The sequence below is a fragment of the Rhincodon typus genome, chromosome 5, assembly GCF_021869965.1.
Source record: "Rhincodon typus isolate 14 chromosome 5, sRhiTyp1.1, whole genome shotgun sequence".
Lineage (NCBI taxonomy): Eukaryota > Metazoa > Chordata > Chondrichthyes > Orectolobiformes > Rhincodontidae > Rhincodon > Rhincodon typus.
The window spans coordinates 34,237,558-34,261,932 of record NC_063336.1 but is presented as its reverse complement, the minus strand read 5'-3'; the positions used below and the strand labels follow the sequence as shown (position 1 = coordinate 34,261,932).

Genomic DNA, 24,375 nt, shown 5'->3' with positions numbered 1-24,375 from the left:
CCTGCCTTTCGTCCTCTTCCAAACCACCCCCCAGTGCCTCAGCTTCCTTTCCTTTGGTGACCCCTCTGGCTAGTGATTTAAATCTGTTGATCTATACCTGAGATTAGTGGGAGATGTAATGGCTTTCTCAAAAGGAATGACCTGACAAGACTTCTGACAGCCTATAAATAAGTCTCTCCATTTGTCTTGGAGACTGCAGTGAAAACAGCCTGTTTCTCATTGATGTGAGAATTGTTTTTCCCTGCTAAGATTTATTATTAAAATTGGGTGTTGCTTAGCATTGTGACCTTTTAACCCAGAAAGGAAATGATGTATGAAGCTTGTGTAGCCTGCTTTCAGACCACTTGCTTTAAAGGGTGTGTTCTGCAAATTTTGAAAAACTTGCATAAATATCTAATCATTTGCTGTGTGAATGCAAATCTGTATTGTAGAAGTTCAGGACTTTTTAATTTCCAAATAAGGGAATGTGCTAGATTTGTCTACGTCCCCAGTTGATTTACTTTCTGCCTATTTTGTAAAAGAGGATTTTCTTGTGCTAAAGCTCTTGATAGCCATTTTCTCATGAAGTTTTTGGTTTAATACCTTATTAGTTTAAACTGTTTTGCATATCTTGATGTGCAATGACTTGATTGGACATTTTTGATTTCTATTGTCTACTAATAATATTTAAATTTAACTCCAATATTCACCATTTTTATTCCTTTTTAGCTCTTTGTTTTGCAACACAAGTGCTACAATACCCTTTTAAGTTGAGGATTGACTGTATCCTGGATGACTTACCTTGGTCAAACTCCCTGTTGCTGGGGTAGTGGTATTGGGTAACTGGGAAAATTTTCTGCGCGAGTGAACCTGAAACCCAGACCCCTTGTTCGGTCATCAGTTTTGTTTTGAAGAAATAAACTTTTTCTCCTTTAACATTTATTATAATCAAGCACTCACGAATCAAATCTGGTGGTTACCTCTGTTATCCCTGTGATGCCTTGGGTTCAGAAATAGCCTCATTTTAATTATTCACTTACAAGATGTGGGTATCATTGCCAGTGATTATTGCCCATCTCCAATTGCCTAGAAGATAGTTAAAAGTTGACCAAGTTGCTGTGGATCTGGAGTCATGTAGACCACACTGTAAAGATAGCAGATTTCCTTTCCTGATGTTCAATAGTGAACCAAATAGGCTTTCGTTACAATCAACAGTAGTTAGCTTAGATATTGGGCTAACTTTTTATTCTAGGTTTTTTTTATTGAATTCAAATTTCATTTGTTGTGATATGGTGCATTGATCATAGTCATAGTTACATAGCGCAGAGGAGCCCCTTTCGTGCATTGCACAACTAAATCCCACTTTTCATCAGTTAATTGATGTGAGAATTGTTTTTCCCCTGCTGTAAATTGTGGCATTTCAACTGCTCATCCAAAAATGTTTCCTTGCATTCCCTCAATCTGTTGCCCTTCACCTTGAAACTATGCTCACTTCATTATTGACCCTTCAGCTAAGGAGACCGGGTGCTTCTTATCCACTGTGTCCATGGCCCCTCTCATATGCACCTCAGCCTTCTCTGCTCAAAAGAAAATAATCTGAGGCTATCTGTGACTAAAATACTCTTTTCCCAGGAAACATCCTGGTGAATCTCCTCCACACCTCCACCCGTGCAATTACATCCTTTCTACAGTGAGATGATCAGAACTATACTCACTACTTCAGCTCCAACATTATCTCCCTGCTTTTATAATCTATGCACAACTGACAAAGGCAAGGTCCTGAATGCTGCCTTTAACTAACCTTGTTAACCTTCCCTGTGCCTTCAGGGATCTATAGACAGGTACCCCAAAATTCCATAGTTCCTTTTGAGCTTCCTAATGTCCTGGCATTCGTTGAGTTCTCTTTATCTTGTTCCTTCTTCCAAAGTGAGTCACTTAACACTTCTTTTGGGTTGAATTACATCTGCCAGCGACTCATCTCAGCATCTTGTCTAACTTCCTGTAACTTAAAACCACGTTCCTCACTATTGATCACCCAGCAATTCTTCATGTCATCGGTTTTTATTTATCACTTCTTCCCATTCCTTCGGTCCTGGCTGGGAATGCATTAAAATGATGTGAAGGATGGTGGTTTAAAAATAAACAATTTGACCTCCATAATCTTGTCCTGGATTGAATGTACATAGGATCACTTATTTGATCATTGAGGTCTGTCTTTGACATGCAGTCTGCTTACCTTTTCCATTGCTGACACTAAATAGTAAGTGGAATTCAGTTGCAAGCACATCACTTGTAACTTCCTAAATGCTCATCCAAAATTTGTTCCAATTGTACTATTAATGGGTATTCTGTTCTAATTTTGTAATGAACAATGGATATTATTCGAAACACACCCGTGTGACTGTTCATTTTGAGCTTGAGCAGAGAGTTCCAGTAGATAACTGCTTACAGAAAGCATCACTGACCAAGCTGATCCTCACCTCACTTGATCCGCATTTTCGAATAAGTGTACTGACAAATGACCAGGATCAAGAGCCCTGGGTGTTTTGTTTTATTTCTCTTCACGAACTACCCTCAGGACATGCACCCGAACCTTCCAAATCCAAGCTCTAAAGGAAGCAGCATGTCTTGATTTTGACAGAATGGATTGAAAAATCTTTCAAGCAGCCTACAATTCGTCTTTAAAGCCACATGTCTCAAGTATTTTTCCTGAAACTTACTGGCCAACTTGTATTAGTATTCCATTGATTTGTATTTGTAATGCTTTCTATTTCGAAAGCATTGGTAAATGCAGGATATTAAAAGCAGCTCTGCTGTTGTCTGTGACTGTAGATACTTGTCGCAACAGTGTTATGATTGATAGGCGGGGATGTGACTGTAATGTAAAATGTGATAGTACATTTTTTGATATTTTGTTGACCAAACTTTTTCACGAAGAAAACATTCAACTTTGTAGAAGGATCGCTATTGATGTTTGCTGTAACCAGTCAGGAAAGTAAATTTGATCATGACCTCTTTTTCACTATTGAATATGAAGATGAATGTTTGTTTGATACTTCTTTCTTTAAAAGTATCAGTTGTGCTCAGTTACGTAAGGGAGACATCTCTCCAATTGTGGGAATAACAAAGGAATCGGGGCATTGGCATTGTACTGACTGCACCAGTTAATTTATCCTCGTTACTTGCACTTGGGCAAATTAATCTTCATATAGATAAAGTATGCTGTTTCATGTAATTTTAGTGACTTAATTTCACCATTAATGTGATACCATCATATACAATTGTCTGGAGCAAACTGGCTAAGTCTTTTTTATATAATCACATGTTTATAGATGACAGGCTTCACATCAGTAAAAGCTTTTCTCCAAGTCTTGACATTATATTGTTTACTGGCAGAATCTTCTGATATACTTGTATGAAACAGGCTTTAAAGTGCTCCTTTTAGTTGTAACTTTTTTAAATTGCTTTTTTTCAGAGCAAATTCTATACAACATAAAACAGGAGTACAAACGCATTCAGAAGAGGAGGCATTTAGAAAGCTTCCTGCATCAAAGTGAGGGAAGTTGTTCAAGTGATGCACCATCTCATGTTCCAATTTTAAATGGACCAGCTTTGCAAGGTATGTACAGGCTTCAATGTGGTAATCTAGGTTCCTTGCTAAAGTCTACATTACTGATGGAGTTAACTGTAGTGGTCTGTGTGTATTTAAAATAAAACAGTTGTGATTTATGTGCTTTAGCAGCAGTTGAGATGTTTTTGGAATGATTTCTGGAGTTAAGCAGAGGTCAGGATGCAAGGCAATGTGGTTGCCCATTTACTGTCTAATTCATAACTGGACATAATGGAGGCTTGACATCTTGCAAAGCACCATCCTTGGAATGGATTTCCTTTTTGTGCAAGAAATATATGCTGTCCATTGAGCAGAACTGGATGCTGGGCACCACCGCTAGTATTGAATTACACTGCACTTACTGTAAATCTCCAAGTGATCATGATTTTGTTTGAATGTTACTTGATATTTAAGATGAGCAGTGCTTTACTGTTACAACTGCATTCATGGAGATAGGGTGACATTACAAGCCACACGTATCCATGCAGGTTGGACTAACTTGTAGAATAATAAACAGGAGTAGATTTCAACAATAAAATTCACTTTTTAGTTTGAATGTAATTGTCTGCTCAAGTTTCTGTTAATGGCAGTACTGAATGATGTGAAGTGACAAGTCACTGTATAGCAATAGCTATTGCCGTGTATATAACTGCTATATTAACTTGGAAGGCAACACATGTTTTTTGAATGAGTTTGAAAGTAATTTACTTTTAATTGAGAATCTTCAAAATTATGTAGACCAATACTTGATTAGTAGATGTTAATCAGTGAGGCAAGACGTGTCAGAGTAAAACAATGAGTACTGGAGTCTCAAGGAATTAGGTGAGCCAGTTGCAATTTAAAGTTTCTTTTAGTCTGGAACTGTACAAACTAAATCATGGAGGTATAATACTCAGTTAAATTGTTTTGATTTAATTGTAGTTTAATTTATAGTGATATTTCTGAACTTGAAACACTGATTAGTTAAATGTGGCAGGACAGGATGATTTGTGGGAAATGGTGGACATAAATATGCACAGTAGCCATATTTGCAGCCTTAGGGCTTCACATTAAATCTAATGAGTTGGTGTTGGAGCCTCATGCTATGATGCGTTAAGGAGGGAAAATCTTAACTGGACAATTTGTTCCATCCAGTAGTCGAACCTCTTGGGTGAAGTACCACTGATTCAGTCTGTAGTTAACGATTAAAGGGTGTGACTTCCAAGTGAGGCAGGTATAGGAATTCAGATGATGGCACTGAAGGAGCTGCAGCTCTTCTAAACATATCCACAGGAGCAAGATTCTTGCAACCTGTGGGAATGAGGCAGGATAATAGAAGATGAGCAAACCTGAACTGTACCGTGCTACAGGTGGCATTAACTTTGCATATTGAAAACTGGTATAGTGGTAGAAGTGGACATTTTATGATCATTAATCGGTGCAGCCTAAAGTGCTGAAGACTGTTGCTTTTATCCAGTGTTGAGGTTGAGTGAACCAGGCTTCAGAGGAACTTGGTGTGGATGGGGAAGGATCCGAATGTCATCTGCATGGGTAGTGACTACATAAGTAGCACTGAAGTTCTGTTACAGAAGAATAAGCAGCAAGGGGCTGTATTAGATGTGGAGATGCAGATGTTGAAATTGCTGGATTTTTACCTGGGATACATAATTTGGCACAGGCTGCATAAGACTAGAATTCGGTGTATGGTGTTAAGGTTGGTTCTATGGGGAAACAAAAAATAGGTTTCAATTCCTGGAGCTCGGACACTGGTGTGGTAGTGGAAAGGGGAAGCTGCTGTGTTAGGATAATCTTGACCTGAGTAATACTGGAGCCAGTGTGCGAGTGAATTGAATAACTGGGGCTGTAGAAACAGTGTAAAATTAATTTGTGTGAGTGGGCATTTAGAAAGTTAATGAGAGGACAAGACAATGGAGCAGGTTAGTGACATGGATAATGATGCTATAAGTAGACAAAGCCTAGAAACATGCAATAGCAAGTGTGGTCTTTTGTAGGGAAAATGGCAAAATTACAGAATTCAAGATTGCTTTCAATACAAACAACATAGTTTCTACCTGTTTTGATGGCACAAATAGAAATAAATGAAGAGGACACCCTATATGTCAGTGTGCTGTCAGGATTTAATTATGCAACTTTTACTTCTACCTGCTTGGTTGATGCTTTGTAACTGTATAAAGCTTTTTTAAAAAAAAAAAATTGTATCTGAAGTGACTTCAAGGCCAATCCATATCCAACCTACTCTGAAAACTTTTTTGCATACATTTGAAAGCTGAGACAATCAACAACACTTTAAATTAAATAAATCAAGACACAACATCAGATTGTTTTGAAGAAATTCCACGATCTGCATCTTTACTGCAAACTAATCTGTTCTTCCTTTCCCACCCCATCTCTATCCCAGAAGTTGAAATCTGTTCATTAGTCCATAAACAACATCTCAAATTAATGAACAAAAACCTATCTCTAGCTATCTTTACACCAAGGAAAATAGAATAGGTAATAACCATTACAGAAACCTGGTTACAAGGTAATCAAGACTGCAAACTGAGTAGTCATTAGTACTTGATATTTTCAGAAGGGTTTGAAGAAAGGAAAAGGAGCATGGGGTCATAACAGTAGCAACTTAAAATTTTAGGGGAGATGCTGGTGTAATATGTCAATGGACCAGTAATCAAGAACCCTGGTCTAATGTTCTGCAGATGTGGATACCATGGGAGATGGTGGAATTTCATTAAAAGTCTGAACATAAAAGCTGATACAATGGTCACTATGTAACCATTCTGAATTGTTGTGAAATGAAACTTTTTTTCTGCTTCACTGACTCCATTCTAAAGGACCTAACTGGATGGGCATTAAGTGCTGGCATGGCTAGCGACACCCACGACCCAACTTGGAGAATGGAGGTGAACAATAGCAAGGATGTAAATAGTGGAGAATTGTGTTAGCTGTAGTGTCATACCTTGGCCAGAAAGGTTAGGGTTCAAATCCCACCTGGTTCAGAGGTGTATCAGAACCTGCCTGAATAGGTTACATTGAAAAACAAAATGTCATGAGTAGGTGTAGTTCATAGGATCCCTAAGATTAGCCATACTGCAGGGCATTTCTAAGTTCATTAATTGTGGATAACTAATCTTTGTCTGAATAAATCAAAGGGGCAATCTTTTAGTAACTTAGAGGATGAATTCATCCTCTTTCTATTGAGTGACCATTTAGCCCATTCTGTTCTGGCCAAAAAAAGCAAGAGTTGCCTATTCCAATTCCTTGCATGTAAAGTCCTGTAAACCTGCAGATCTATGCACTACTTAAATTCATTGAGGACATCTGTCACCACCACCAAACCAGGCAGAGAGCTCCAGCAATGCACCACCCTCTGTGAAAATTTTCCTTTCTTCCTTTTCTTCTTTCACTAGTGACCCCTGGTGTTGCCCATTAGTTGATCTCTGGTAGAGAAAATGGGTCTTCCTTGCCTATTCTAGTTAGACTCCCTCATAATGTTGTACACTTTTTAATTCACTCTTCAGTCTCCTCGGTTGTAAGGAAAACAGCCCTAGTCTATTCTATACTTACTCAAAGTGGCAGTTTTCTTGACCTGCCAACAAAATTGTAAACTTGCTCTGTACTTTCTGTCCAGAGGAGTTTTGTCCTTCCTGTAATGAAGTGAGCAGAAATGTATGCAAAGTTCCAGTCGCAGCCTAACAAGTAGTTTATACAGCTACAACATTGCATGATACAAAAAGCAACAGCTAGTTGCAATGAAAGAAAGCATTGTTTTGCTTTTTAACCACCTTTATCTACCTGTCTCGCCACCTTCAAAGACCTGTGGAAATCTATTTCAGGGTCTTTCACTTGCTCTGCCCCTCAATATCCTCTTGTCTATTGTGTATTCCTGAGCTTTGTTTGCCCCCCTCCCCATTACCTCACTCACTTCTATACATTAATTTGCAATTGCCATTTAAAACTGTTCACTTAACCAAATCATTGATACTAATCATTCTGGCTTGACAGCCATCCACTTCACTGGCCACAGCGTGGCCAGTTTTGCTCTTCAAAATTTGGAGGCGTGATTGGGAAATTGAGTTCAAATATTAACCCACATAATGAACAGCAAGGGACCAAACACTGAACTGTGGGGCATCACTAGTAACTCCTCTTCCATTTGCTAAAACGTCCACCAGTTATCACCTTTAAGGTGTGACCTTCCCTTGAAACCATGGTAACTGTCCCTGATTAATCCATGCCTTTTTAGGCCAGCCTGACAGGCCAATAATTATTTGGCCTATCCCTTGCATTGCTTTTATACAATTATTTAATGTTCTTAGACCACCAGTTATCAGATACATCCTGTATCTAATGAAAAATGGGAAATTATCCTTGACACTTTTGTTCTTCCTGGTTTCCGTTTTGGCAACCTGGGATACGATTCATCTGGCACTTGTGATTTTCTTTCTTTCAAGAATGTCTGTCCCTCCAGAACTACCTTTTTCACATTATGCTTGTTTTATCCAATATTTCACATTCCTCTTTTAACTGGAATGTCTGCATCATCCCTAGCCCTATCCTCTGAGGATAAAGTGCTCCTTGAGAACCCTATCCACACACAAGTCGTGTGTTTGTTACCCCCAACTCTTTCCATGGAAATTCTCTTGTTCTTAGAAAAACGATAAAACAATATAGGGTGTTTTTTTTTTTTTTTTTTTTTATTTTGAATAAAGCAAAAGAATTGTGGATGCTGTAAATCATAAGGTGCTGGAAAAGCTCAGCAGGTCAGGCAGCATTTGTAGAGAGATCAGAGTTAATGTTTTGGGTTGAGTGACCCTTCCTCAGATTTTCTTGGGTTTTTAAACATGTTTTTCATGTTCTTACTTTGCTTTCCTAATTTCTTTTTAAACTTCACTCTACTTTCAGTTCTGCTCTTGGTGTTCTACATATTCAGTTTTTTGCGACTGCCATAAGCTTCCTTTTTTCTAAATTTGTCTTGTACAGTGTGCTTCTTATTCACTAGGGTTCTCTAGGTTTAGCAGTACCATTTATTTTCTTTGCTGGGACGTGTCTACATTGCCTCTAGAATCTCATTTTTGAATGCCTCCAACCAACCTGCTTGTTTGTTTCAAGCTACACCAGCATTGCTTTATAAAAGTTTGTCTCCTCCTTTTCCATGATAAGCTAAATCTAACTGTTGTGATCACTACTTCAAACTAACCGCTACTCGTGCACTTGCATAGCTTCATTCCGAAGACTAAATCTAGAATTGCTTTTTTTTCTTGGTCTTGTGCCCTTAAAAGGCGGACTTTTTAAGGAAAAAAAAACAAATCTCTTGGATGTAGTTCAAGAGCTGTACGATCTGTGCTTTCACACTGTCTGTATTTCAGTTGATGGCATCACTGAAATCCTCAAATGTATTACCAATTTGATTTTGCACTCGGATTTTCTACGTATCTGCTTTTCTCTTCTCCCCCTCCTATTTGGACTTCTAATGGTATGCACTCTTTTAATTTGAGCTCAACTTGTTTAATTCACTTAGTATATCACACCTTCCTTCAGCTGTAATTTTTTTTTTACTTAATGCTTCACTTTGACTCTATCCTGCTGAAAATTGTTTAAACTCTAATGCTGAGTTGGCATTTTTGCCCCTCCTTGAAGCCATATTCCCATTTAGTAATGATGCCATGCTGCCATGTCTCTATGCCATATTCGTGACTGACTTAGAAATACGTTCTAGAGCCAACTAAAGAACAAGCTGTTTTAAGATCTGGTAGTGAAATGAAACAAAATCGACTTCACAGCAATACTCCATATGGTTTTGTTTTTCAGTGCATGGACCTTGGAGGTCTGTGTGTGGCATCAACTTCCAACGTCAGAAGTCCGTGTCAGCACACCAAACAGTTTGTGCAGAACCTCAGTGGCTGTGCAACTTAAAGGAAATGTTGCCTCTCCGTAACAGTACCTCTGGGCAACAGGAATCATAACATGACAAATTCATCTTTTTACAAAGATTAAAAAGAACTAATAGTACAGATTAATGTGAATGCTCGTGGTGGATTAGAGGATTGGACAGATTTTGGTCATCAAATAATTACTAAAAAATAGTGGAAAAGTGTCAAAGCTAGCAAGCAATTTAAAAACATGAATTTCTGTAAATCTTCCTAAAGAACAGTAATTGAGGAAAGTGTTTCTGCCCTTAAAGGGCAAGAATGGACATTAATAGGAAGCAGTGAAGTTATTGTTTGTCTTCTGTGAAGAAGACAGAAAATCCTCAAGAATACTTGATTTTCAAGTGGTCAAACTAAGGAAAAGGTACTAGTTAAGCTATTATAACTAACGTTTAACAAATTTCATGGACCTCATGGCTTTCATCTTAAAGTCCTTAAGTGACTGCAGCTATAAATGTATCAGATGAGACATTACAGAATTCTGGAGAGTTTTCAGCAGTTTGGTAACTTGCTATTGTTAAACCTGTGTTCAAGAAAGAAGGGGAGCAGGAAACTATAGGCTATTTAGACTAAGATCTGACTTTGGGAAATGCAAAAATCCTTTTAAGGAGGTGGTAGCAGGACACTTAGAAAGTTGTAATACAATCAGGAGCCATCAAAATGGCTTTGCGTAGGGGAAGGGAAATCATGTTTTATCAACTTTTTTTTTTCCTTGCGTTAATAAGCAAAGTGCTTAATGGGGGATTTCGATATGTAGATATGACGTATTTGGATTTTCAGAATATATTTTGCTGAGGTGCTACGTTGAGGGTTACTATGCAAGTGAAGAGCTCAATGCAGAGGTTTAGTATGTTATCAGAGGATTGATTAACAGGAAGCAAAAGAAGGAATAAATAATCCTTTTCCGTTTGACAAACTAATAAGTGGAGCACCTCAGGAATCTGAGGCGGGAACCTCAACTTGGTCTAAATCAGACTTGAATGTTGGAACCAAATGTGTGGTAGCTACGTTTGCAGGTGACACCGGGATAGGAAGGAATGTCAAGTCAAGAGGACTTTTTCAAATCGCTCTGCAGCATTTTATAGGTCAAATGAGTGGGCAGTGTAATTGGTTGGGGGGGTGGTAGGGATTTTATTTAAAACTATAATAACTTGGCAATTTAGATTCATCAAAACACAAAATCTGGGTCCCAAAGTGCGAAAAAAATTACATTGTTCCCAGCGCAACAGGCAGTAAGACATAGGTGCAGATATAGACTGAGTCTGATCTGTCATTGTAGATCATGATTGTGACTTTTCTGCTTTTTGCCTGTAAGGCTGATGAAAGTCTATCACTACCTTGAAAATAAATAATGACCCAGACTCAATCGCCATGTATGGAAAAGAATTCCACCGCTTCTCAACCCTCCAGTTTCTCATTGGTCATAAACAGGTGACCCCTTATTCTGAGATTATGCCCTCTCATCCTAGACACTCCCACAAGGGGAATCAACCTCTGTTTGCCAAGTCCCCTAAGAATCTTGTATGTTTCAATAAGGTTGTTTCTCCTTTCTAAATTCCAAAGACTACATGCTTAATGTATTCAACTTCTCATAAGATAATCTTTCCACACATGGGATCAATCTAGTGACCCTTCCCTAGTCTGGCTCCAATGCAAAATGCCTTTCCTTAGATAAGGGGCCTGAAAGCTCTGCACCGTATTCCTGCTGTGGTCTGTCTAGTGCCTCCTACAGTTTTAGTAAATAAAGGGCAACATTCCATTTGCCTTCCCTATTACCCACGTAACTTGGATGCCAGCTTCTCGTGATTTATGCAAGGACCCCTAAATCCTCTGTTCTCTTGCTTTCTGCTGTCAGTTTCCTTAGTACTCGCCCCTCTATTCTTTCTCCCAAGCTACACAATCTCTTATTTGCCCATATTGCAATATCCTTATTCCAATTGTCTTTTTAGACAACCGATCCTTTATCTATGCTAATATACTACCTCCAACAACATGGTCTGTTTTTCTGAAGTAGCCTTATGTCGTACCTATTCAAATGCCTTCTGAAAGTCCTATGCTTCCTGTTTATTTATCTTGCTGATTACCTCAATCATGTCTGACAATTTTACTAGAATTTTTCCCGTCAAAGCCATATGATCATTGTGTCTGACAAATTTGAGTTTTTTTGAGGAAGTTACCAAAAAATGATTTGAGGGTAGCATAGTAGGTGTTACTTGGGCTTTAGTAAGACTTTTGACAAGATTCCAAATGGTAGTGTAATTAGTAAAGTTAGGTCAAGTGGAATTCAGTGAGATTGCCAATTGGATACCTAATTGGCTTAACAGCAGGAGCCAGTGGTGGTAGAACGTAGAACATAGAACAGCACAGTACAGGCCCTTTGGCCCACGATGTTGTGCTGAACTTTTACCCTAAACCTAAGGTCTATCTAACCTCCACCCCTACCTTGTACTAGCATCCATATGTCTATCTAATAGCTGCTTAAATGCCTAATGAGGCCGACTCCACTACCCTCTCCAGCAATGCATTCCACGCCCCTACCATTCTGAGTAAAGAACCTACCTCTGACGTCTCCCCTATATCTACCTCCACTCACTTTAAAACTATGCCCCCTTGTAATAGCTACCTCCACCCTAGGAAAAAGTCTCTGGCTGTCCACTGTATCTGTACCTCTGATCATTTTGTACACCTCTGTCAAGTCGCCTCTCATCCTTCATCGTTCTAAAGAGAAAAGCCCTAGCTCTCTCAAGCTTTCCTCGTAAGACCTTCCCTCCATTCCAGGCCACATCCTGATAAATCTCCTCTGCACCTTTTACCAACGCTTCCACATCTTTCCTGTAATGAGGCGACCAGAACTGGACACAATACTCCAGATGTGGCCGAACCAGGCTTTTATATAGCTGGAGCATAACTTCACGGCTCTTGAACTCAATCCCTCTATTAATGAAAGCTAACACACCATACGCCTTCTTAACAACTCCATCTGCCCGGATGGCAGCTTTCAGGGAACTGTGGACATGAACCCCAAGATCCCTCTGCTCCTCCACACTGCCAAGAATCTTTCCGTTAACCCTGTATTCTGCTTTCAAGTTTGTCCTTCCAAAATGAATCACCTCTCACTTTTCAGGGTTAAACTCCATCTGCCACTTCTCAGCCCAGCTCTGCATCCTATCAATGTCCCTTTGTAACCTAGAACAGCCCTCCGCACTACCCACAACTCGCCCCACCTTCGTATCGTCCGCGAACTTTCTAATCCACCCTTCCGCTCCTTCATCCACATTTACAAAAATCACAAATAGGAGAGGACCCAGGACAGATCCTTGTGGTACACCACTTGTAGCTGAGCACCATGTTGAATATTTTCTGTCACTACCACCCTTTGTCTTCTAAGGGTCAGCCAATTCTGAATCCAGTCTGCCACATTTCCCCCTATCCCATGCCTCCTTACCTTCTGCATGAGCCTACCATGGGGAAACTTATTCCTGCCCCTTCTTTCATTCCTCCAAGTTGGAGGGGGGCTATAAGAAGTCTGGACTGTACCTGTGTCGACTGGTTTGCCAGATGACTGCTGTGCTCTTAACTCCCTTTCCCATACAATGATTAATGTTTAGAGGACCCAGGCCTGATTACAAAAGATGTTAGAGGGGTCGAATCCCAGACCCATGCCCCTCCCTCATTGTGAGGCATGGGAGACAAGAGTTCAGACTAATTCTTCCATCGTTCGTTGCTTAGAGGTGCAAAAACCTGGACGAATTGACTCAGTCTCCAGGCGAAGGTGGTGGTGTGTTCCCCTTGTTGGTATTTATATCGCACCTCTACGGGGTCTGCCTTATCTTGGCCTATGGTGGTGAGGACCACAGTCTTTATCTCATCAGTGTTCACCTTCCCTAGTTGTTGGTCCTTGGGGAGGGCTAAATGGACCATTGAATTAAGGCACGTGGTGACTAATTTGGTTTCCTCCTCAGCATATAACAGACTGTCAGTAGGTCTTATCAAGAAATGCATACGAGTCTGAGGTGGAATCAAACAGTGTCACCCTTTTCAGCAATGTCTGCCGCAAGCTGGAATGGGTGTTGTGTATGACACTGGGTGACCACAGAATCCAGGGGCTATAGTTTTGGCTGTGGCTTGGGTGGGGTTGAAGGCATTGTCACCTGAGAGAAAGGCAGGGATGGAGGGGGGCTCCCCATCTGTGGGTGTGGAGGTTGACAGGGTACAGATGTGTCAGTGTGGGGCCTCTTTTTATCTCTATGGAGAGGTATGACCCCATAGGAGCACATTATCCCATTCTGTGTTTTCCCCTGTATTCTGGTGGCCTGCTGTTTAACTACACAGAAACAGGCCCTTTGGCCCAACTTGTCCACACTGACCGTCAGAACATCCCACTATAATCCACCTAGCCTGCACAGCTTTGGACTGTGGGAGGAAACTGGGGCACCCCGAGGAAACCTATGCAAACACGGGGAGAATGCGCAAACTCCACACAGACAGTCGCCTGAGTGTGGAATCGAACCCAGGTCCCTGGTGCTGTGAGGCAGCAGTGCTAACCACTGAGCCACCATGCATCCCTAAAATTTAAGTTACTAAGTGGCTACCTGGTTTAACTTGTTTTAACTTTTCCATTTTGTCAGTAGTGATTTCTTATCTAATCTCAGCTAGCTGGCTGAGTGTCCTCCATGTTGGATAAGGAGAGACTTGTTCCATGCTACTCGTGAGCATATTATAGCTGGGCCATTTACTGGATTTCTCTTCCATGTTATTAAGTTAGGGAAGTGGCTGTAGTCAGATTAAGGCTTCAGCTGAATTCTTGTTGCAGCCTCTCAAAGTCTTAGACATGTAGATCACAGTGACCCTTTGTAGCACTAGCCAGAGATAGGTCTTTAACCCTTTCTCGTGGCCTGACTGTAGAGTTTCCCAAACCTGTGTATTATGTCAATCCCTGGGTCCCTGACCCAATATCTGGATCCTTGCTCCAAGTGCTCTTTAAAACACTTAGCAGCCATTTCGATCGGGATAGTAGAGTATGTAGGAAGGTCAATGGCTGCCAATGTCTCTACTCCTTTTAACCTGAAAAGTAAAGTTTCCTTGACTCTTTGGAACTGAAAGGACCCTCAACTCTCTTGAACTGAAAATAAAGTTCCTTTAAAGAATGACTTTCCCTCAACTGTCCCTGCTAAACACTCTGGGGGTAGGGACCACAAGGGGTGACAGAGCCTGACCTTGTGTTGAACATGGCTCTTACTCATACAGGGCCATTCCCATGGTTTCTACGTCAAACTTCGTCCTCTGAGGTAAACTGTCTCCCTTTCTTGGAGACCGCTGGCAGGCATTGGTGTTCCCAATGCTGTTTCACCCTCCCCTCCCATACAAGGTCAGGGAAGATCAGGTTTAACCTGGTGAAGAGTCTTCAGTCCATTAGCAACTCTGCTGGAGCTATCGCTGTAGTTGCATGAGGAGTGGTCCTGTAATTAATTAGGAAGCGGGACAGTTTGGTATCAGGTGAAGCTGTGGGCTGTTTCCTTAAGCCTGCCTTCAACGTTTGGAAAACTCTGTCCACCAGACCATTTGGATGATGGATGGTATGGAGCTGTCCCTACGTGCTGAATGCCATTCGACTTTGAAAATACTTGAATTCCCTGCTGGTAAATGATGGCCCATTGTTTGTGACAAACACCTCCAGGAGTCCATGTATTGCAAAAGATTTTCAGATTGGAGGCCTGTCACCAGTGGTTCTGGTTCTGGGTCCTTTTTTTTTCTTGTCATTTGATGGATGAGAATATAGAAGGAATGGTTAGTAAGTTTGCGGATGACACCAAAATTTGAGGCATAGTAGACAGTGAAGAAGGTTTTCTAAGATTTACAAAGGATCAAATGGGTAAATGGGCTGAAAAATGGCAGATGTATTCAGTTTCAATAAGTGCAAGGTATTGCATTTTGGTACATCAAACAGGGACAGGACTTGTACAATTGATGGTAGGTCCTTAGGTAGTGTTGAGGAACTTAGGGGTTCAGGCACATACTACTTTTGAAGTTTGCATCACAAAAAGACAGTAGTTAAGCATGCTGAGAAGTGACCATGTTAGAGGTTTATAAAATCATGAGGGGTATAGATAGGGTTAATGCTAGGTGTTGGATAGGGGATTTCCAGACCAGGGGACATATTTTTAAGGCAAGAGGAGAGATTTTTTTTTTAGACAAAAGGGCAATATTTCACACAAGTGGTTCACCTGTGGAGTGAACTTCCTGAGGAAGTGATGGATATGGGCACAGTTGCACCATTTTTAAAAATGCTTAGATAAATGCATGAATAGGAAAGGTTTGGAGGCAAATGGGCCAGGAGCAGGCAGGGGAACTAACTTAGTTCAGGATTATGTTTGGCATGGACTAGTTAGATCGAAGGGTCTGTTTCCGTGCTGTATGACTATATGCACTTTTTTAAATACTGTGCTCATTACATCCTTTAATAAACCCTAACATTGCCCAGTAACAGGCATTAAGTTAACAGGTCTATGGTTACCTGTTTTTTTTCTCTTTCCCTCCTTTTAAAAGTGTTACATTGGGAAACTGCCAATCATCTAGGACTTTTTCCAGGAATCTCTTGGGTTTAGACTACTACTTGTGCATCCACTGTCTTTGTAGCAACTTCCTTTCAAGATGTATCTGATCAGGTCCATGGTCTTTAGCCCAATTAAGTTCCTTAGCACCTTTTTTCTCTAGTAATAGCTATTGTACTGTATGTGCTTTTTTTTTTGCTTCCTGAATTCTTTAATCTCCTTTGATCTCAAGCTTCTGAAATATGTACCCCTCCAACTATGGCCTTGTTTGGATTCGCAATCCTATTTGAAGGCTGAGCCTTCAGGTGTCTAAGGCTCCAAGTTCTTATTCTGTCCCAACACCCCTCCTGCTTGTAACACTGCTTTCTTTCTTTGAGGCATTTTAAAACCTACTTCTTCGACAAAGTTTTTGGTTATCTGAGCTAGTATCACCTAATATGGCAATACTTTATCACTTCTGTGAAGTATCTTGGATTGTTTGATTTTATATTAAATTTGTTATCGTTCATAGTCTTAGCAGCACCCAATGCAATTGATTGCTGTTTCGTTGACATCCACAGAATACCACAAGCTTCTGGGACAAGTGGCAAATTGCAGTGGTGAGTCAAACATCATTCAGTGAAGCTCTGCTGCTTTAGGAGTTGCTTTGGCCCTCTTGTAACCACTTGTCAACAGGTGCAGTGTGGAAAGATAATGGAAACAAGTTGGGAAATGTTCAGTCTTGTTAGGTGCTAACTGACTTTGAGCTTTTCCACTTAAAAACTTAAGATAACAAGACTTGTTTTATGCTTTCTTTTAAACCCCAGGCACTTCATCTGGATCATTGTCACCACAGTCAAAGAAAGACCAGCCACTTTTCACTTTGAGGCAAGTTGGAATAATCTGTGAACGCCTGATTAAAGAGCGTGAAGAGAAGATCCGTGAAGAATATGAAGAAATACTGGATACAAAGCTGGCAGGTAAATTTGGGTGGGGTCTTGACATTTGGTCAAGTGGAATATCAAATGAGAGCATAAGGGCAAATACTGAATTCCATCCAATTAGATTCTAAAGTCTTGGCACCTGTTTTTTTAATGCAGATATTTACACTTATCGTTTTGAGCTAGGGAGTTTAAACAAAAATCTCCATGCTGCGATTCTTGCAGCGTTAAAAAGGAAACAACTGGTGTTCATTCCCTGAATATGGTCAGTTTCACTTTTTTTTTTTCTGGCTCAGAGCAAATGTTTTTCTGTTTCACTTTCACTACTTGGACCATAAGAGATAGGAGCAGAATTAGGCCATTTCGCCCATCAGGTCTTTTCTGCTATTTGAGCATGGCTGATATGTTTCTGTACTCCATCCTCAACCTTCTTCCCAAAGGCCTTAAACTTCTTTCTAATCAAGAACCTATCTTTTTAAATACACTGACGTGGCCTCCACAGCCTTCTGTGGCAATGATTTACCACCATTTCAGTACCCTTTGCTCTGACACTGCCCTCCGATCCTGGTCTTTCTGACTAGTGGGGTCATCTTCTCTATGTCCACTCTATCCAGGCCTGTCAGTATTCCAGAAGTTTCCATGTGATCTCCCCTCACTGTTCTAAACTGAATTAAGTACAGACCCAGTGTCCTCAACTGCTGCTCACATGACAAGGCCTTCACCACCCCCCCCCAAAAAAACAAATCATTCTTGTAAAACTTCTGGATCCTCTTGAATGTCAGCACATCCTTCATTAGTGAGGGGGATCAAAACTGGTCTCTCATTCCAAATGTGGTCTGACCAGAGCCATACAGAACCTCAGCAGTGCATCTCGCTGCTCTTGTATTCTTACCTTCTTGAAATGAATGCTAACTTCTGCAGTTAGGAAGGCAAATGCAATGAATTTGCATATTAACTTTGAGAATCCTAAACTAGGACTCCCAAGTCTCTGTGCTTCAGGTTCTCAGGCTCTTCCCCATATAGAAAATGTCTCCTCTTCTCTATATCTCTCCTTTCTACCAAAGTGTATTATCCAACACTTTCCCACATTTGTGTTCCATCTGTCATGGCTTTGCCCAATCTCTTAGCCTGTCCAAGTCCTTCTGCAGCCTCCCTGCTTCCTTAACACTATCTGTTCCTCCACAAATCTGTCTCCTCTGTTAACTTAGCAACAATGCCCTTGGTTCCTTTTGTCCAGAATGTTGATGCATAGCATGTACAGTATGGTCCCAATGCTGACCTCTGTGGAACTAGCCACTGGTTGCCATCTTGAAAAAGACCCCTTTTCCCCCCCACTCTCTGCCTTCTGCCAGCCAGCCCATCTTCTCTTCATTCTGTACCTTGCCCCTAACGCCATGCAGCCTCCTGTCTGGCACAGTCAAAAGCCTTTGGCGATCCAAATAGACCGTGTCCACTGGCTGTTTTTTTTTTTTTTTTGTAAAGAAGACTTAACCATTTTATTTGGAGACACAGATTGCAAAGTGTCTTCTTTCCAGAGTACTTGTCAAATGGATTGCTGTTGCTGTAAAGGATTCATTTTAATGCCACACTCTTTATTGTAATGACTCCGGTAATAGCGCAATAACAACAACACATTGGACAGCAGGATCTATAGCCCCATTTTAGCAATGGATTCACTTCTGACTCAAGTTCTGGTATGTTGCTGTTGACTTTCACTAAAAACTGATGTGAAGTACCTATTCAGTTCCTCTGCCATGTCTTTGTTCCCCGTAATACTTCTCCAGCCTCATTCCACCTGTCCAATGTCCACTCTTGCCCCCCTCTCTCTGGTTTGTAAAAGCTTCCCAATCCTCTAATTAGTGGCTTCCCACTGATTTTCACCATGCTGTATTGCTTTTTCTTTACTTTTATGCTGTACCTCAGTTGCCTCATCCTCCCCAAAGTATGCTACTTTTTCCTTGGGATGAATTTCTTCTGTGTCTCCTGAATTATTCCCAGAAAACCCTGCCATTGCTGCTCAGTTGTTTCCCAGCTAGGCCTTCCAATTAACTCTGGACAGCTGCTTCCTTCATTTTTTATCATCCAACAAAGTGACACATGCTTTGTAAATGCTACTGTGCTCCAAGTGGAGGTCTAACTCAAGGTCAACTTACCCACTGACAGCAAATCAGGTGTTGAGAAAATAGTATACAGTAGCAGAAATATCGCACCGTTAAGTCAGTCTGGGATGTTTTATGGATCCCAATTTGAAATCTTTTGTTCTGTGTTCAGCTTAAAAACCAGAATTACTATAAGTAGAATTGAAATGACACTTTTATTAGCAGCCAGAGTTAATGGATTTCACAGCACCAACAAAAGTGCTGTGTATGTGGTCAAAAAAAATTATACTTGGGCCTTGTGGCAGCAAAGTATTTAAATTGTATTTTTTTATTCATTTATGGGGTGTGGGTTTTGCTGGCTGGGCCAATGTTTATTCTTTCCTCAAGGGCAACTGGGAATGGGGGTAGGGCTGTCTTATACCATTGCAGTCCATTTGCTGTAGGTAGAACAACAATGCCATTAGGGAGGGAATTCTAGGATTTTGACCTAGTGACACTGAAGGAACAGCAATACATTTCCAGGTCTGGACGGTGAGTGGCTTGGAAGGGAACTTTAAGGTGGAGTCCCCATGTGTCTGCTGCTCTGGTCATTTTTAGTGTCCTTCTATTAAGCCCAGCGACCTTTTAGTTGCAATCTATATTGCTCTGCACTGCTCTTAGGCATTGACAACTTGTACTTACATCCTCTTCCAGTTTGCAGCTGTAAAACGTGTTGAAAACTGCCTTTGCTACAAATGCTTCCATCTTAAAAAGGTATGAATGCTGCTATTGCAGTTGATTGGCACCAAAAATGAGCCCTCCCATTCCAACACCCCAAAATTCGATGTGCTGCACCCTGAAAATGTGCACTTTTTGGTTAAAATGCATGATTGTATTCACAGATAATAATTTGAACAAATCCTAGATCAGACTTGATAGTGTTGGAAACAGTGTGGTTATGGAAAAGCTTTATGGTAAACAATTGAGATGAATCTGAATTTACTTTTGTTAATGGCTAAGTGCAACATCTTGGGAGTTAGAATGGAGGTGGGTGTGGGTCAGAATATCGTGCAAGCAAAGTAGGAGTGTGCATCCCAAGTACATGTTTATAAGGCCTTTGACATTTTATTGTGCTTGATGTGGTTCTTGACTTGAACCTTGACTGTTAAGGCATGAGGAAGGGATCTTGAAAGCAAGAGGTTTAGCAAACTTTGTTTAAAACTGGCAAAAATTATATACCTGTTTTTCTTTATCGTCACTATGTCAGAGTAGCCATTTGAGGGTGCAGGTTAAGGCTGTCTGCTGGTAAGTGGTTTTTTTATTTAAGGCAAAGTTGCGTTATTATTATTATTTAAGTGATTTATGCAATTAGTAAACTTAAGTCGTGTATACGCCCCTGCATGATGTTTCTCTTAGTGTGTTTTTACATTGATTACGTGCAACTCTTTATCAAACAGCATGTCCTGTAGGTGCTGATTTAATGAAACAAAGTACAGCAAATTTTTTATTTTGTGGTGTTAATTCAACTACTTTTTTGCCAGTGGATGTTTTGAGGTAGCTGATTTACAATTGTGGTATTCATCTTTCATCTGTAGCTGTACTATGGACAGAATGGAGAGTTGATATTTGAACACCGGGTGAAATTGGGAAGAGTATTGCCATGCCATACTTTTTCAATCATGCGTACAACTGGCATGTAAAATTTACAAAATCCTTTCTAAGTATATCTTTTAACTTTTTTATTCATTGCGTGGATTCATTTGAGGGCGGCACAGTGGCTCAGTGGTTAGCACTGTTGCCTCAGAGCCAGGGATCTGGGTTCGATTCTACCCTCTGGCAACAGTCTGTGGAGTTTGCACATTCTCCCCGTGTCTGCATGGGTTTCCTCCCACAGTCCAAAGATGTGCAGGGTAGGTGGATTGGCTGTGCTAAGTTGCCCGTAGTGTCCCAGGGATGTGTAGATTAGGTGATTTATGGGGGAATGGGTCTGGGTGCGATGCCCTGAGGGTCAGTGTGGATGTGTTGGGCCGAAGGGCTTGTTTCCGCACTGTAGGAATTCTATGATATCTTTGGTTAAACATTAGTCTTTTACTAGAGACACTGATTTTGATCTGGATGTTTTTCAGAACAATATGATACTTTTGTGAAGTTCACACATGACCAGATAATGCGACGATATGGAGAACAACCTGCAAGCTGTACGTATACAGATCAGTTTCTTTAAGTGCTGTTCTCCAAACTCCACTTTTTCAGCTTGTCTGCCACATCCTTCTGAGAGGTCGTGGTTTTCCAGTCTCTACTCACCAGCTAGTTGCATTGAATGTGGTCTGAGGTGACATGCCTTTTAATTTCTTTTAAATGCATATCTCTCAAAAGCAAGATTGAAACCCACAGTAGCATCGCATGTTTTTTGTTTGCAGTCATGTGCTGCCTTAAAAGGAAACTCCTATATAGTTTACTAGGGAGAGAGATCCAAATTTTAAAATATTAAGCTTGTCAGTATTCTAGAAATACATGGTGATGGAGAATTCAACAGGTCTGGCAGAATTAACTTTGAGTCTAATATAACTACTTTGGAGTTCTGAAGGAGTCATTATTAGATTCTACATTTAACTGTTTCTTTTTCCATAGTTACTGTCAGACCAGAGTTTCTCCAGCACGCTATTTCAGATCTGTGGATGCACAATTTTAAAGTAGAGATATGTTCAAAGCAAATCTGATGCTATTTCTTTAATTTTAAACTACTGGTGATTCTGTACAGTAAATAGGAACTTCTAGCCTTGCTGAATTTACTGCTTTTATATTAAGTAGTGGCAATCAGCGGTGTGTCTGAGCTTCATCTCTACAATGCCTATGTACGGTCAGCTTGTGTTGCCAGTTGTATCCCTTCCTTCCATTTACTTAATGGAATGACATTGATGTATCTAGCATGTGAGACAGTGCAGTATCACCAGTTTAAAAATCACAATCACAGCTTTAACAAAAGTATCATTGCTGTGTTACATGAGCACGCTGCATGCCTAACCAAAGTAAAATGCATGGTATGGGCTTACATCATTAATAGTTTGCATTTGTACTGGCCTTAATCACAGGGAGCCACTGTTCTGTCTGGTATAGACATAAATGGCATTTCCTTTATTATACAGCACCTGTAGTATAACTTCAGATATACAGTTGATTTATTGCAAACATTTAGAAAGCTAAATACAGTGACCTTCTTTCTGACATGAGCTGAAAAATGCCCAGTTCTAATTTAAACCCCGAAGAAGAGCCTTGTATTCATTCAGTGTATTGTCAGTGGTAGTTGGTGAGGAAAAGAAATTGTAACTTGTATCTTTGCAATAAAATGGAAAAGTGTTAATTTAGAAGCTTTTTATCTTATTCTGCCCTTGAGTTGACATTTATTTTCTTCTAATTCACAGATGTGTCTTGAATTGTTCCATGTTTCTGCGGAGTGCCCTTCCTTTTGAACACTGCAAGTTGGCTGTTTCTCTGAGACTTGTAGCAGTGCCATATTAACCACCTGTGAGCACAAGGTGTTTCCAGCTTGTCAGTGGCAACCACTTTCTGCAGCATATGTTTATTGGAGTGCTCCCTGATTTGTCATCACTTAATTGGACCTTTGCTACCTGTACTTATATACCAGTGGCTCCCTGTTTAAAATTTTGCTGTATTGTTAAAATCCAAAAAGCTTTTTCCTTTGATTTTAATGACTTTAAAGGAGCAATGCTGGTATTCCAGAATTAGCCCTTCGCATATAATTTCAGCATTGTATCATAAATGTTGGACTTTTAAGAGAAGAATCAGTCCAGTATGGTTTTGACAATGGGCTTTTTTTTTTGCAAACTGACTTCTAGCTGCAAAAGGCATTCAAGGAGAACCGTCAATTTATTTTTTAAATTACTATTACCTGTGTAAGTGTTCTTAAATTTTTTCAAGCTGGATTTGTGGAGGCTTTTTGTTGCCTGGTTTTAGAACCAATTCATATTGACAATACTGAGGTTCACTATCAGATCTGCAGGTGAGCAAGGTGAAATGTTGCTTCCTTATTTTAATGTGATTTAGTATTTTCATTTAAACTGATTTAGTGAAGAATAATTCAATCTAGTCATGTTTTGAATCCAAGCCTCGAACTTGACTGAGTTGAAGCAACTTGATCTGTTTTCCTGACACCAAAAGGGCATGGCTGCAGTTTGACCTTTGTTTCTGTTTTGGATATTTACCTTTGTTAATAGTAAATATGTTAAATCAAAATGTTGCTTTCCAAGAACTGTTTGGATGCTAGGATACAAATTTGACTCTTTTAAAACCTGAGGTTGTTGATTTCTAACTTTTACTATTGTGGTGATTCGAGTGAATTTTGAAAATGACTTGCAAAAAAACTAGGTCAGGTTAGCCATTAAACTATAAATATCCAAGAAAACTTAAAGTGAACATGCTTCCAAGAGCAGCTGTGAAGATGCAGCAGTTAGTAGCAATGTCTTTAGTGTCTGCAGGCGTGTGATTTTTAAAATGTCTGGAGGGTAAGGTTTGCAAAAGCTCATTGTGCACTACACTTCTTCTGCAGGCAAAAAGTCTGTTTGAATGTTGAATGATGAGATTAATTATCCCTACTATATGGTGTGAGAGGTTGCCTGCGTGTATCTGTGGTCTTGCCTGTTAAACGAAGGGCTCAAACAAGTTTTTTTTTCAAGAAGAATTAAGAGGGGCTCGGAAGGGGTAACTGAAGCTTCATAGTAATTTTTTGGAAAATAGTAAATTTTATTTATTCTAGCAGTCTTTCAAAGTTTATTTCTTTTTGATGTACCATTATTTTACTGTTCTTTGTAGTGTAATGGAATTTAGTTGACAATAAAAAATGTTTACATCCAGTTTTAAGGATTACCGTTTAAAATGGTGTGAAGAATATGCTAAACAGAATGTGAAGTATGTAGTACAGGTTCAGTCTCCGTTGTTTAGAACTTTTGAATGCCCCTTATACTGTGGAACGGATTTTGGTTTCAACAAGCAGGATATGACTGACTAAATTATGAAGTAATGTCGTACTGACATTAATTTCTACTGTGGTTGATGCTAAATCACAGCAAACTATTTGAGAACATACAGATTCATGAATTTCCAGAGTCCTGTTCAATTAAGTATCACCTTGGATCAGTCATAGCAGATTCTGCTGAGTTTTAGGTTGTGAACCCTTGTTCTATCCAGTGCACCAATGAGGCTGACTGTTTCAGTGCTGTTCTGAGGGAATGCTATTTGAATACGTTGATTGCTAAGTGGGGTTGTTTGTGAACCCAAAATAAATTGCCTGAT

General features: G+C 40.1%; 1 protein-coding gene across 2 annotated transcripts in view; it reads left to right on the top strand.

The window, feature by feature from the left end:
- akirin2 (akirin 2) overlaps window positions 1-23,936 on the top strand; it is a 25,231-nt gene extending 1,295 nt beyond the window's left edge. Inside the window, exons 2-6 of one of the 2 annotated variants that reach the window (XM_048596761.1) lie at window positions 3,455-3,598; window positions 16,628-16,666; window positions 16,874-17,026; window positions 21,192-21,263; window positions 22,488-23,936. In XM_048596761.1, the coding sequence (XP_048452718.1) occupies window positions 3,455-3,598; window positions 16,628-16,666; window positions 16,874-17,026; window positions 21,192-21,263; window positions 22,488-22,498 (419 nt within the window). In that variant the 3' untranslated portion in view covers window positions 22,499-23,936. The remainder of the gene's footprint in view (window positions 1-3,454; window positions 3,599-16,627; window positions 16,667-16,873; window positions 17,027-21,191; window positions 21,264-22,487) is intronic. The other variant, XM_020510057.2, reaches the window with a different exon arrangement.
- The last annotated feature ends 439 nt before the right edge of the window (window positions 23,937-24,375 follow it).